General features: G+C 39.1%; 1 protein-coding gene across 2 annotated transcripts in view; it reads right to left on the bottom strand.

Annotated features, from left to right (window-relative positions):
• lekr1 (leucine, glutamate and lysine rich 1) overlaps positions 1 to 14,651 on the bottom strand; it is a 69,591-nt gene that overhangs the window by 36,755 nt on the left and 18,185 nt on the right. For both annotated transcript variants that reach the window (XM_057348721.1, XM_057348720.1), the window contains exons 4-6: positions 11,797 to 11,916; positions 4,606 to 4,769; positions 901 to 1,086 (exon numbers count right to left, since the gene is read on the bottom strand). In XM_057348721.1, the coding sequence (XP_057204704.1) occupies positions 901 to 1,086; positions 4,606 to 4,769; positions 11,797 to 11,916 (470 nt within the window). The remainder of the gene's footprint in view (positions 1 to 900; positions 1,087 to 4,605; positions 4,770 to 11,796; positions 11,917 to 14,651) is intronic.

The raw sequence follows: 14,651 nt of genomic DNA, 5'->3' as shown, positions 1-14,651 counted from the left end.
GCTGGCATTTCAGAACATTTCACAGACGTTAACTGAACCACTGAGAGTTTCAGCAGCTCCATAAACGAACAAGAAGAAGAGTTGCGACTGTTACACCGAAACACCTGTTTTACACAGAACCACCCACACACACACTCTGTGCTACACTACACAAACACACATGCAAGAACCAAACTGAAAAAGAGAGTGAAACACATCAGAGAAACGTCTAGAAACCCAGGTGGGACCCCATAACACAGTGTTACACAATCACACACAATCAACACACCGAATGAGTATGGATGTCCATGGACGACAAACAGACAAAGTGTGTAAAAGGAGTGTAAAAAGTGTGGAGTCAAAAACATAGACACTGCATTGACCATTGAATTGTAAATCAATAACGTTTCCATTTAAAAAATTAAAAAATAAAATAGCACATTAACGTTTCTGTTTCGCAACTTATTTAAATGGTTTACATTATAAAAGTGCCCAATGCAAGTCTATGTATGCCTACGGTCATGCACTTAAAGGGATAGTTCACACAAAAATGAAAATATTTTCACCATTCTTTCATTCTTTTCTAACCAATCTTTAAATCTGAAGTTTGTAAAACTGGACCTCTAGCAACCGCAAATGAATCACAAAAATAAAGATAATTTTCAAACAAGTTTCCAGAACACCCCACCCATCTAAACAAGATCTGACAAACGTATATCAGGTACACTGGGTGAGCCTATGTTGTTTTGTCAGACCAGTTAAGATGCTTAAACAGAGCAATGTTCTGATTTTAATCACCACCGAGTCTCAATGGGTAATGAACCTAATAATGGATTACACCCAGCTACCTCTGCACATTGAAATAAGATAGGAGAAAGTATTTCAACATTTCAATTCATTTCAACTGTTGGTTATACACACCCTGTATGAGAGACCAGGCCTCCTGGTTTTCATTCTGCAGTAGCTTCTGGGTCTGGACCTGGCTGTCCAACTGCAAAATCTGTTCTTGTGCTGCATCAAGACACGTTGTCAAATTTGGCACCTCCCCCTGCAGCCTGTTAAGCTCCGCCTCCACACCATCAGCTTTCTGTTGCTGGCGCTTAAACTCTTAAAAGAAACGTAATTGTGAAAGTGGTCAGACTTCTTTACCATTTTTATTTGTTTATTTTGTGAGTTATGAAGAATGCAGTAGTGGTTGCCGAGGTAACTAGCGGCAAACACATTCAACCCTAGTTAAACATTTATTTGTGACCAATTCAAATACAGCAACCTCTGAAAAAACAACATGCATCAGAACAACAAGCGTAAACTAATTTGACCTACTGGAAAGACAATGAGATCACTGAGGTGCAGGATAATCTAGTCAGTATGGTTCCCACCCTCTAAAGCAGACAGTATTATTACATAGTACACAAGCACTTTAAATGGATTCTGGTGGGGCAGATTCAGACTATCTGGAATACAGTCTACATACAGTAAATAGTCATGGACAAGTAAGCCACAATTCGAAAATAAACAGATGACAACATATCAATGAGGCACTTATTTGTACTCGAGGGGGAATAAAAAAAAAGAATAAAAAAATTCTTCTGAATCCTTGCAAGGTGAGACGAAACAAAAACACACAGTACATCCATCAACCAAGAAGGTAAAAACTCATCACTCTGAAAAAGCTCATAGAGGTGTTCGTGCATGGCATAACAAAGATAACTACGGAAAGATTCTCAGACGTGTGAGAAAATGCCACGGAACTTTTCACATCGGCAGTGGGCGCAGTAACTCACGTCAACAGGCTACACCAATGCAGTGCCTGCACAAACAGAGAGAGAGAGAGAGAGAGAGAGAGCGCGAAGCCGAGCCTATATCTGATGATAGACGCACTTCAGGTCACGGGGCAGTTTCCATAGGCTCTGTTGCACTTGGTCCCAATCGTGCTGTCTCATGCACATGAACAAACACACACCCGCACACATACTCCAACTTGAACTGTCTCTCTCAGCTGACTAAGCGCCTGAACAGCAGCTGTTAGTGCTGACCCAGCGCGGGTTAGGGTTGAATGAACGCATTGGGTGAAACTTTTTAGCATACTACTGGATGATGTGTTTACAGTTTGTGTGCGTGTGCGTGTAGGGGGTGCACTCACAAGCCCCGCCCTGCATGTGTGTTTGAACTTGCCTTTGGTTTTCCCAGGCTGTACTTATGCGCCATGGGTGTAGATTTGTGTACGGGCCACAAGGACCAGAGATAAGAGACTTCTGAAATCTCCATAGCAATTGTTTTATGCAGTGTCACATGAGGAGTGCTGTTAGACTACATGGCTGTAGTTCGACCAATCAAATTTGAGAATGCATCAGATAGAATAGTAGTTTTGAATAAAGTATAATTCATGCATTCAAGTATTTCTTTGGAAAGTTTTTTTTATTTTACTTTACTTTTCAAATTAAATGAAGAGCTGCTAGGCATTTTTTTTATATTTTTCTGCAGTTCACGTCAAAATATAAAAATATATATTTTTAAGGATTCATTTAAAAAGATTATAAGTATAATCTAATATGTAAATATATTGCAAATGTTTATGATTTGAAATGTAATTTTTTTAAATGCTTTTGAAAGACTTTCAAAGTAAATACTAATCACCATTGCAATAAAAAAACTACTAAAACTACTCTTTTATGGTTTTTAATGTGTATTTAATTAAACTGTTCAACTGAATTTGACTAAAAATCATCTGTAATGTATTGTTGGAACATTCTTTTTTTAGTGTAAAATAGTGCATGAATCCTGTACTAACATAAATACATATTCTAAACAGGAATCAACTTTGTTTTCATAGCTAAAAACATGACAAAAACATATTTAATGTATTGTTTGTCATTTTTTACAGTTTAAATAGTAGTGAATGAAAAAAAACAACTTAAAAAATATCCATAGCTCAAACATACACCTGTTCCTATAATGCTAAAACCAAACCTTCATTACGCTCAGACAAAGAATCAGACTTTACATTTTTATTCCTTTCTTCTTTTGTCTTGCCTGAACCGTGGAAAGCAGACAGACTGGTAGCAGCGCATAATTGTTGCACCAACACCCATATCAGATTGCCCCCCCACACACATATACATGCTTTCTTTTACCTTTCTCTATATGCACAAATAGTTCAATGTACTTTTCTCTGAGTGCTTAATTAAATGAATTAGTTAAATTGATCAAGCACATGCTTGAATTCAAAAGCATGTATGTGTTAAACGCACACGACCACGTGCTGAAAGACAGCTAGGGGTTTGGCGGTTTAAAAAGCAAAGTCTAAACACTCCTTAGGGTACTGTAAACGAAATACCTGTGCATTGGTTCAAAGTAATCTGGCTTTGTGTACTCATTCACCTCTCAATGACACACACAAACACGCATGCGTTCGCTGGAATCTGGAACGTGCAACAGGCAGAGAGGAGGCGGTTCGAACCGTTTGTGGGGAGAAGACACACACGCCCCATGGGGTGAGCGAGAGGTTAACTCGCCCTACGGCGTACAAACCATCTGTTAACCAAAACTATGTTGAACAACACATGGCCAACATACATATGCTCATATCGGCGCATGGAGCGATTTGCATGCTGCAAATATTGCAGCTAAGCAACCGAACACAAACATGCAAACATTCTTTGAACATGCACACAAACATGCAAGTCACAACATATCTCCTGTTTATGGAGAACACATGCTTGTCCTAACTGTAAGACCCTAATTTTCTCTCTTACACAGATATTATGTGCAAACACACACAAATGCGTGTTTATATCTTCGTGAGCACTCCTTGAAGTCCAAAAGCACAGAATCTAAACCCCAAAATATAACCTCTATTGATGTATATTCATATCTTTTCCCTTATCCTTGCCACATTTGGCAAGTATTAGTTCATTAGTTTTGCTTTCTAGCCATGTCTCACACCACCTGTGGGCATCAATAGGTTACTGAAAGGCATTCAGGAGACTGAATATACTTTACCCTAATACAAACCTATGACTAGCTAATCCTTCTAATCTTAACCTTTAACCCAAAACACAACTTTTCTCATTGTTGCTGTAAATAAAGTTGGTATTAAGTTCCTTTATAAAGCGGTTTTGCTGAGAAATGTTTGTATCCTCACGAGAACTCAGTCAGAAATTTCATCCTCAAGAGTGTCAATGCAACGCACGCACTTCTGAGGGTCATAAATCGGTCCTGTCTTCCTCTGACGCTCTCTTCTCTTCCAGCTACATTAGCAAATGTCTCACATTCACTATTATCATTATACCGCAATTATCTCGGCACAGCGGGTACACTGCGCCCTCAATCTAATAGCCACGGACTCGCACACACAGCCACTAAGGGAGAGTGTGTTCCTATTTTAATTTCAGACTGTGACATGATATATTGTGAATGTCATGCTCGCATTGCGCGAGTGAGCACTGGTTCTGATCCGCCTGCATTAGCTCCGAGCACGCGCGTGCGTGTGAGCCCGTTAAACACACACATGCATGCATATAAATTCACAAGTCGCATCAGATGTAAAATTGGATGCACAGCTTTTCTGAAGCAGGACAGAGTTCATGAGCAGAGGTTGTTTTGTACTTGGGTGTGTTTAATTACCGGCGTCAGCACTGATGCAACTCTGCTGTATCAGTGCTTTGCTGTCCTCCCAGTTCTCCTGGAAGTGTGTAAAGCGGCTCTTAATGGACATCATCTCCCCACGAGACGACTTCAGCAGGGCCAGAGCTTCCCCGAGAACCTGCTGCTGCTGTTCACACCTCCATCTGCCACACACACATTAAGACTTAAGGGGATAGTTCGCTAAAACAAAAAATCTTTCATCATTTACTCGTCCTCATGTCATCTCAAACGTGTATGACTTTTTTGAAGAATGTTGATAACCAAACAACATTGACATCCGTAGATTTCCATTGGACACAAAAGACATTTCTCTAAATATCTTCTTTTGTGTTAGGCTATGAAAGTCATACATAGCTTGTAAACAAAAGTGTGAAAAATAATGAAAATGTATTTAATATCCCTTCAATACACTGTTACATTATATATACCGTAACTTAGTGACATCTTACAATTCAAAAATATTTTGACTTTTTTATTTAAATAGTAACTTTCCCAAAAGGAGGATACTTCTAAATCCATATGAGAAATAAAGAGAATGAGACAATAGAGATATAATATCAGTACAGAACAGAAATGTTGATAACATAGTTTAAAGAATTTCTGTATATTTTGAATTTTGAAGTTTTTGGTATCTTGGAAAATCTCAGACAGTTTGATTTATTGTTGAAACCTGTAAAGACATGTGAGATTTTGGAGGCCTCTTTTTTCGGGAGAAAAATCTGAAAACCAGGATAGTTCACACAAAAACGAAAATTCTTCCGTCATTTATTCATTTTCATGTCATTCCAAACCTTTATTTCTTCTGCAGAACACAAAAAGCATTTTGAAGAATGCTGGTAACCAAACAACATTGTCCCCCCATTGACTCCTATTGTGTAGGCACAAAACCACTGAGACATTTTTCAAACTGTCTTATTTTGTGTTCCACCTAAGAGTCATATACAGGTTTTGATCCACATGACGGTGAATAAATGTTGACATAATTGTATTTTTTGGGTGAACAATCTCTATTTTCTCCCCTTTTTAATTTCATTGCTTTCTAGAAAAAATAAAAAAGACGCTGAGAAAAATTCATTTCTCTTTTATTCTTAAGGGAAACACTAAGCACAACTGAAAATGATTTTCGTTTGTCTAGTCCATCAATATAAGATGTGCCTACATGCAACCTTACGTTCCAAAACCATTTTTATTATTATGCGCAGTATGCCCTACATTTCATTTGAAGCTGTGACTCGTTTCAGCTAAAGTTTATTCTCATTGAGTCCATCCATGTCTCTGTGTTTGGTCTCTCCTAAGTTCTGGCAGGCTGTCAGTGCTTTGCGGGATGATTTAATGAGGCCTGAACTTTTGAAGTACAGTGTCAGTGGTGTCTCTTTCGCTGCCCTATATCACGCCACACTCCTTTCCACCAGCATTACATCATCATCAGCAGACAGAGGCAGATAAGAGCTGCCAGAATTCTCAAAGTGAATAAACAGGATGCCAAGTCCACACACACACGCACACACGCAATCACATCAGTGACCACACACTAACCCTCCACGCATCCATCCTTCCATCCCAGCCTGTCACCGAGTAAACAAACATACACAAACAGAAACTCGCACATTTGTCTAAGTGTCATGGCAACCGGCAAACACGGTAGTGTTTCGGTGAGACACAGAGAGAAAAAGAGAGAGAGACAATTGTGCGAACCTATCTTCCATAACAAGTGGGAGACAAAGCAAAGAGCGGAGAGGAAATCGGAAGAGGAGAGATGAGACGAGCAGAGATGAGTAAAAGCGGTTAGAACCAGGCTGTCAGCATTTCAATACCAACAGCTGGCTGCTACTGCTGCTGTCATTCTATACTAAAATACATCTGGCTTTGTCAGTTAAACCAATCCTCTGCAGTTCAGCCATTTGACCCTGTTCAGACTGACTCTCTGTCCACACCTTTCTCTCTCTCATTACACTCTCTTCTCTCCATTTGAAGTGTTTCTGGTGTGTCTGGACACCACATGCTCTGTTTTTGATGTGCTCGGCTGGCCAGCTGCTTTCCCAGCATTCTTTCCCGTCCGGTTGAAGACGCATGACCTCATCATCTCGGCCCATATAAATCACCTCCCACATCATCATCGCGATCGTCTTCAGAATGATCCTCTTCACCTTGCGGAGGAAGGTGCGTGGATGGGTGATCGTGGAACAAACAGTGTATGCTTCCTGTCTCATTGGCTGTCTTTCTTTGTCTCTGAATCTCTGGCGTGTAGTCTGTAATCAGGCTATAAACCTTTTGACCGAACAGACTGCTAGACCTCACGCTACAGTGAACTCACACTGCACACACGCATGCCCCATATGTGAAGCACACACGTCGCTCTCAAGCTCACATAAAGGCGCACGTGCTATTACACGAGACATGAAAAGGGGCTTTGAGGAGACGTTGGCATTATAGCTTGGGGGTTAAGGAGAGGAGACATCTGAGAGCATTCATTTTCTTTTCGCTTTGATAACTCGGCAGTTCAAAAGCGTTTATATCACCAACCTTCCCATTTTCTGAGGGATGTTTGTTTGTGTAAAGACACTGTTGCCGGGTATTTCATGTGGTACTTTGTATTACGTAGGGTTATCTAGATCGTTGCTTGGGTGTTTTGGGTGGATGCAAAAGGGGCGATTCACATTTTGCGTCTTTTATGCACGCAAGTTCGTTATTTTAAATGTAGACACACGGCAGGCGTGCGCAAATAGGGAGCGATGCGGCGCCGCATCGAGATGGAATATTTCAACTTGACCGCGGGTCATTTGACAAGAGAAAGCGGCACGGCTCGCGTTTTCCGCGCGGTTTTAGACGCGAAATGTGAATCGCCCCTAAAGGCATAGTTTGCACAAAATTCTGTCATCATTTTCTCACCCTCTTGTCATTTCAAACCTGTATGACTTTCTTTCTTCTGCAGGACACAAAAGAAGATATCACTACAATTTCACTACAAAATTTAAAATGCTATTAGATTATTAAGGATAATCTTAAATCTATAATTTACCTTATTACTAAGTTTATTTATTTTTATTTAGCCTTGTTGTGCAAGCTCTCTGGAGCTTGTGCAGAGGCAGCAGCTTTTGCCAGAGGGGAACTGGAATCCCCTGGTTGGGCCCGGGTTCTCCTGAGGTCTTTTTTCTCCATTGGAGTTTTGGGTTCCTCGCCACCCTTTGCATACTGTTTTTTATATTTGCCTGGCTGAGGGGGCTGCTTTAGAATTTAGAATTTTTAAGTTTTACTTAATTAATAAGTATATATAATAAGTCATATAGGAATTTATAGTCTGTTTAATATTTGACCTGTGCTTCTCTCTCCTTTATCTTAAATGTGTGCTTTTCACTGTGCGTGCATGTCTGTGTGTGTGCGTGCGTGCGTGTGTGTGCGTGCGTGCGCGTCCATGTGTCTGCGTGTCCATGTGTGTGTCTATGTCTATGTGTGTTAGTACGTGTGCATATTGTGTGTGTGGAGTGTTTTGTATGTGGGTATGTCTGTCTTCTGTGTTTTCACCTTTTTCTTGTTTTTACATGTAGAACTCTAAATGTTTTGCTTATAGTCAATAAGTCTCATGTACAGCTGCTTTGTAACAATTAAAATTGTAAAAAGCGCAATATAAATAATGTTGACTTGTTGACAAAGGGCAAGAAAATTATGTCAGAATTTCCATTTTTGGGTGAACTCTCAATTTAAGTAAAATGACTGCACTTTCAAATATATATGACTCAGATCCTTTAATGTACGCTTTTCTCATAAAATAAAAGCACATCCTCTCAACAAGACGCCCACATGGTTTAAAAAAAAACAACGTCACATTTTTCTGTTTTGATCACTAAAATAGGGCACAATGTAAAATTGATTCATTCATGTTCATCTTGTGTGATATACCAGAACTTCAGTACCAACTCGAATCAGTTAGATTATCTCACAGCCTAGACCCACAAGTAATACAGAGACAGCGTGATAGATGGAGAGGCACTTTTACAATCATGAAACACTACAACCCTACCAGCACAGAATAGAACATTTTGTTTTTCCAAGGACACATTTTGATGGCACGCAATGTGAGACTGAAAACTGATTATTTCTTGACAATTTGAGAAATGTGAATGGAGTCCTGAGAAAGTCAGATGTAATAATATTGTCCAGTGCACAATATAATCGTAACGCCCCGCATTCCAATATAACAGTTCACCCAGGGAAATAAGACGCTTGTTCTACAGGTGATGAAATCTGATATAATAATTATCGGTGAAGAATTGATGTATCACCTGGTAAGACCTCTTGGTCACAAGGGTGTGACACAATGTGCTCATGTGCATGTGTGTGATGCCCATACAGCATATTTCACAGTCTTGTCATAATATAAGAAGGTGAGCCAGAATAGAAGAAATAACAAAATAGTTCTGCCCCCTGGTTCAACAGGAATGCTGAGAGAGAGAGAAAGGGCGAGAGACCCAAAATATTCACAGGCTTCATCCGTCAGCTGAAATGACCAAAGTCAATCCGGCATCAAAGGGAAATTAAAAACACATGACAACAATGAGCATAAATCAAATTAGAAAAGGTTTTTCAAGTCACTCCGGGCTATTCACGTCACAGCGAGCTGATGCACACTAATAATGCGCAAATAAATGTTTGCTGCACACTCCTTCAGCGGCATTCATTCCCCCGACACACACCTTTCCTGGAAGCACTTCTCAGTGTGACACCATCACAGCCTTTGTGTGCGCGGCTCGCACAGACGGTTGGTGAAGATGAAGAAGCCTGTCACAGAGCTCATGACTGCATTATCACCTGCCAGTCAACCGAGACCGCTCGCCTTTCATGACAGCTTCACTTCACAGCAGCTGATTATTAACTGTTTGCAACTCATCCAACGTCACACATCAATCTGCTGAAGGGTCGAGTCTCGAAAATAACGTAATTGAATCATGTTTATCTTAAATTACGTTATGTTCAACATTTTATGGAAATGTTCTTTATGCAACAGATATTTTGAATAAACTGGGTGTACATTGCGGATGTGTCTTTTTATGAATTTTATGCAAGTCTTTATTTACTTAGTTTTCTCTTTATTTAAATTTCTATTTATATAACCTTTCTTGGGTAGCTAGCTAAAAAATAAGAGGTGTATTTATTTGAATTATTTTTAGTTGTGTATCCACTTGTTGTGAAGCAAGGAATACCATTTCCAGGACCAGTCTTCCACTCGTTTCAAGTGAGGATACTATTTTAGAAGACGTCTATGAGCGCTGTTTATTCATATCACATACTGTACTTTGGGGACAGTTCACCCAAAAATAAAAAGTTGTTCCAAATCTGTATCACAACCTGCTACCATAGGAGGAAAAATGACAAGGGTAGTCAAAAGTGTCCAGAATGGACATTTCTGGACTTTCCTACATTCTTCAAAATATCTTCTTTTGTGTTCAACAGAACAAAGAAATGCAAGGAATACCATTTTGTATAGCATAATGCAATGTAAGTCGCTTTGGATAAAAGCGTCTGCCAAATGCGTAAATGTAAATTTATAAACCATTTTTCCTGCTATGGTAGTCAATGATGGCCAAGAACTGATCGGTTAGAAACATTCTTACAAATATCTTTATCTGTGTTCATCAGAACAAAGAGGTAAATGAATACATTTTGGGCAAACTGTTCCTTTAAGCTCAACTTTTATAAATTCATAGTGTACACAACAGTTCATATTTACAAAAAATGAATCACTTTCTGGTCATCTGGCATTTCGTTATGGAAATAAAGGTTTTCGATAGTTCTAAATCACACCTTGAGTGTATATTAGCATTCTTGGTTGTTTACCTTTAGCATCTGATGGCAGTTCATTCCAGTTGGACCCTGAAGTAGTGGTGTATGACGTCAGACTTAACAAGTGGATAGCACAACTTGTATGTTAGGGGTTAATATAGGTAAAATAGCACACTACAAAGTGAAAAAATAATATAAACAGGAGTTCCACATTCCAACTGCACCTATATTCACTTTATATATAATATATAGTGATAACCATGAGTAGCCAACACAAAGTTGTCACATGGTAGCAAGATAATTAAATGTCACCTTCACTTTTTATTAAAGGTATTTACACATCATTTATTTATAATGTTTGTTGTTAGTCATAATAGTAATTGTATTTAAACAATGATTTCATATTTTTGTACACCTTTTTGATTTCACGTCACATGATTGTTTATGTTCATAGTTCTTTAACAATACTGTATATGAAGAGTTCGGTTCTAAAATTTAAACATTTTCAAAAATCATGTTTTTTTATTGTGCATTCCAATTAATATCAATCAAACTGCAGTTGGTTTGTTTTGATTTAAGCCATAATAACTAAAAAAATACAGCTAACTAACATAAAACACAATTAAATACGATAACATAATAAAAAAAAACTTAACTTTAAACTGAGTTGTCTCATTTTGGAACCAAACTCTTCATATAATGATATGAATAACAAAATACATTGTATTACAATCATAAAACTTTTTATTTATGCTTGTTGTAATGTAAACCTTATTTTGCACATGCCACAAAAAAGCGTCACACTTTACAATAAGGTTGTATTTGTTAACATTAGTTAATGCATTAGCTAACAATGAACAATACTTCTACAGGATAAATCAATTTTAGTTTCAGCATTTATGAATTTAAAAACAAAAGATGTGTGTTAACAATATAACTAAAATGAACTGTACTAGCATTTACTAAAAACATGCTGAAAAACTATGTTGCTCAATGTTAGTTCATGTTAGCTAATGCACTTTCTACAAATACAACCTTATTGTAAAGTGTTACCCCCCCCACCCAAAAAAACAGAAGACTAATTTATTTTTAAGCTTATGCAAAAAGATTTTCAACAGTCAAGCATATAAGCAAACATTTGTGTGGAAATGTCAAAGCCCCTTCTCTTTTTTCTTCTCCTTTTTTATTCACATGTGTGCCTGGAAACACCCACAAGTGTACACACACACGCACACTGTTGTTTCCCATCTGCAAAGCTCTTCCTGTCGTGCCGTGGCTGAGGTAGCTACTGCAGACACGCCACACGCTCTGGCCTTCAAGAGCCAATGGGAGCTGCCCGATCTACGGCGCTTTCTTTTGTCCCTTTATGCCATTGTTCCCTCGTTTCCTTACCTCAGGTGCAGGCGGCGAGCGTGCTCATTTTCCAGCTCCGTACACACTCTCTCTTTGTCTGTCCTCACGCTCTCCATCTCATGCCTGACCACGCACAGCTGCAGGTCAAGGGCCCTTGTGCTGGAACAGAGAGAGAAATCAGGAGAGGGATATTATGAGGGAGGCATAATGGAGCAGTGGGCGTTCACAGGACACAGAAATTATGACATTGAGTTTTTTCTATGGAACAATATTTTTGTGTGTGGAAACATTTCGAACGTCGATTTTCCCAATATAAACGTCTTTCTTTCTCCCTCTATAAAAGTTCAATGGCAGCAGAGCGGCCCAGCCACAGAACAGGAGGGTTTATGTTGTGTGCCGTGTGTGAGACTAAATGAGAGACAGATTTCTGTAAGGCAGATATACAGGCTGGAGAGTATTATGGGCTTCTGAGGATCTCACGCAGACAAGGTCACCATAGCAACGGGAGAGCACACGCCAAGGCTGAGTAATCCCTGGCACGCAGGGGTTTATCGAACTTGAGGCAATAGCCGATATATCACTGCGATAGAGTATATTTGTGTTTGGTTGTGTGTGTCTCTTTATATGCATTCAGAGTTGTGTTTGTGAGAGAGCGAGCGAGTAAGAGAGAGAGTGAGAGTGTGTGTATGGTACTGTTTGTGCTGGTAAAAGACATGGTTATGAATAAATTTAGATCGTCAGAAGTTTCCCAGCTGCGTTACTGCATATGCTTGGGTCTTTGTCCTAAATTCATGTATCACATTCACACCATCTGTTTGTGTGTGCTGAATAATCAAACTGCAAGCAAATTTGTAAACTTGAAGCCAAGTAAATCATTTCTCCATCTTTTTTCCTTTCCTTCAGTAATTGTAACTCAGTAAAACATCTGAGATTTTGTGTTCGCGGAGCTTCTGGTATGTGCTGGTGTGGTAACTGGTAAATAATCATTTTTATTTTTGCAGTAATACAGTTTGTAATCTTTGGCAACAGCTGACAATTGAAATGCTTTGTAAAGAAAAAATATGACTTCATTCTAAATCTTTTTAGAAAAATAAAGCTTAAAACACAAAATGACTTAATTCTTTAAAACGCTACTTTAAACTGATCCAGCAAAGGCCAACATCCTCAGCATTCTATCAACTAGTTTGTTGGTGTTTGTCTGTTTGTTGGATCATTGTGAATTCGTCTTTAGACAGAACTTTTAATGTCACCACTGCAATATGTTTATTTTTTGCAGAAGCAAAGTGGGACAAAATTACACATATGGCATCAATGTATTATAGAAGGGAAGGGTATAGAAAATACAGATTGCTCTGCTGCCATCCCCAAAACAAATCCAATTAAAAAAAATTAAAAAAAAAGTTTTAAAACGTTCTAACACATTAACATTATTGATTATATTTCCAGAACCATTTACTTGTTAACTGTTATTGTGCACAGTGGTAAAAAAGCTCAGTTTACCTATCAGAATAATCACATCAGTGTATAAGAAACAAAAACTGATTCCTGTGCCTTTGAGTGTAAAATACTTTCTGATCATTCTCGAAAACGGAAGGACTTCAAAAACCTCACAAAAGGTACAAAAGATGAGGCTTTCTCGACTCTTTATTACCCTTTAACAAATCTCTAAGCCACAGCAGAACACAGAGGTGCAAGAGAATGTACTGTTCTCACTTCTGCTGTCAAAAGATCCAGCCATGCTGAAACATGGCGCAGCCACAGATGGCTTCGGAATGCCCTGTACCCGGTACTGTCTGTGAAATTACACACGCTACAGTCTTGTAAGGACATGAGAGACCTGTTCCAGAATCTTCATCTCTTATTTAATACCACTGAGAGAGCCCCACATAACATTATATTTCATCTCCAGATGTCTCTGTATTTGCATTGCACATTCCTGACATCCGCACAGGTAATTGTGGGTAAATGTAGCAGATATTATTGTCTAATAGCAAAGTGAGTGAGAGAGAGAGGCTTAAAGAGACACAGACGATATCTGGCTCATTACTTCACACGTTACCCAGAATTAGAGCAGGATCTCAGACTGGGGACAGTCATTCAGCTGCCTACTGAATGTGTGTGGGTGCGTGCGTGGGTACACGCGCGTGCGTGTGGGAAGGGTAAACCCTACAGTATGGGGACAAAATGTCCCCACAAAGATGGCAATATCCAAAACCCTTGTCCTTGTGGGGACATTTTTTTGTCCTCATGAGGAAACAAGCTTATAAATCATACAGAATTAACTTTTTTGAAAATCTAAAAGAGCAGGTTTTTTGTGATTGTTAAGTTTAGGGGGTGGGTTAGGGGTAGGGAATATGATATACAGTTTGTACAGTATAAAAACCATTGCGTCTATGGAATGTCCCCATAAAACATGGAAACCCAACATGCGTGTGTGTGTGTGCGTGTGTGTGTACCAAGAGACAAGAGTCGTGATAATAGGCTGCAAATCCCAGACTAAAGTCAACTCTGCAGTTCTCTCTTCTACAGGACTGTGTGCGTGGGAGTCTAAAAGAATCGTGATAACAGATAACAACTGGCAGTAGCTGAGACCATGTGCGTGAGTAAGCCGCTGAACTGGCCTGCTCTTTCCATTAACGTGCGAGTGGGAGGAGGGTTAAAAATGTGTGTGTGTGTGTGTGTGTGTGTGTGCACGCATGTGTGTGTATGTGCATGCATGTGCGTGTGTACTTTTATCAGTCATGAGCAATCCAGTCATTTATATAGATCAGTGGTGTGAGCGCATGAAACAGTGAATCACTATAATGATTTTATGCTAAATATAGACATATATGATAGTGTGTCATCATTGGCTCCAAAGCCAAAGGAGCTGCTATGCTGTCTACAGCTTACAT

This window comes from Triplophysa rosa, linkage group LG12 (genome assembly GCF_024868665.1).
Source record: "Triplophysa rosa linkage group LG12, Trosa_1v2, whole genome shotgun sequence".
Taxonomy (NCBI): domain Eukaryota; kingdom Metazoa; phylum Chordata; class Actinopteri; order Cypriniformes; family Nemacheilidae; genus Triplophysa; species Triplophysa rosa.
This window is presented reverse-complemented; position numbering and strand designations above follow the sequence as displayed.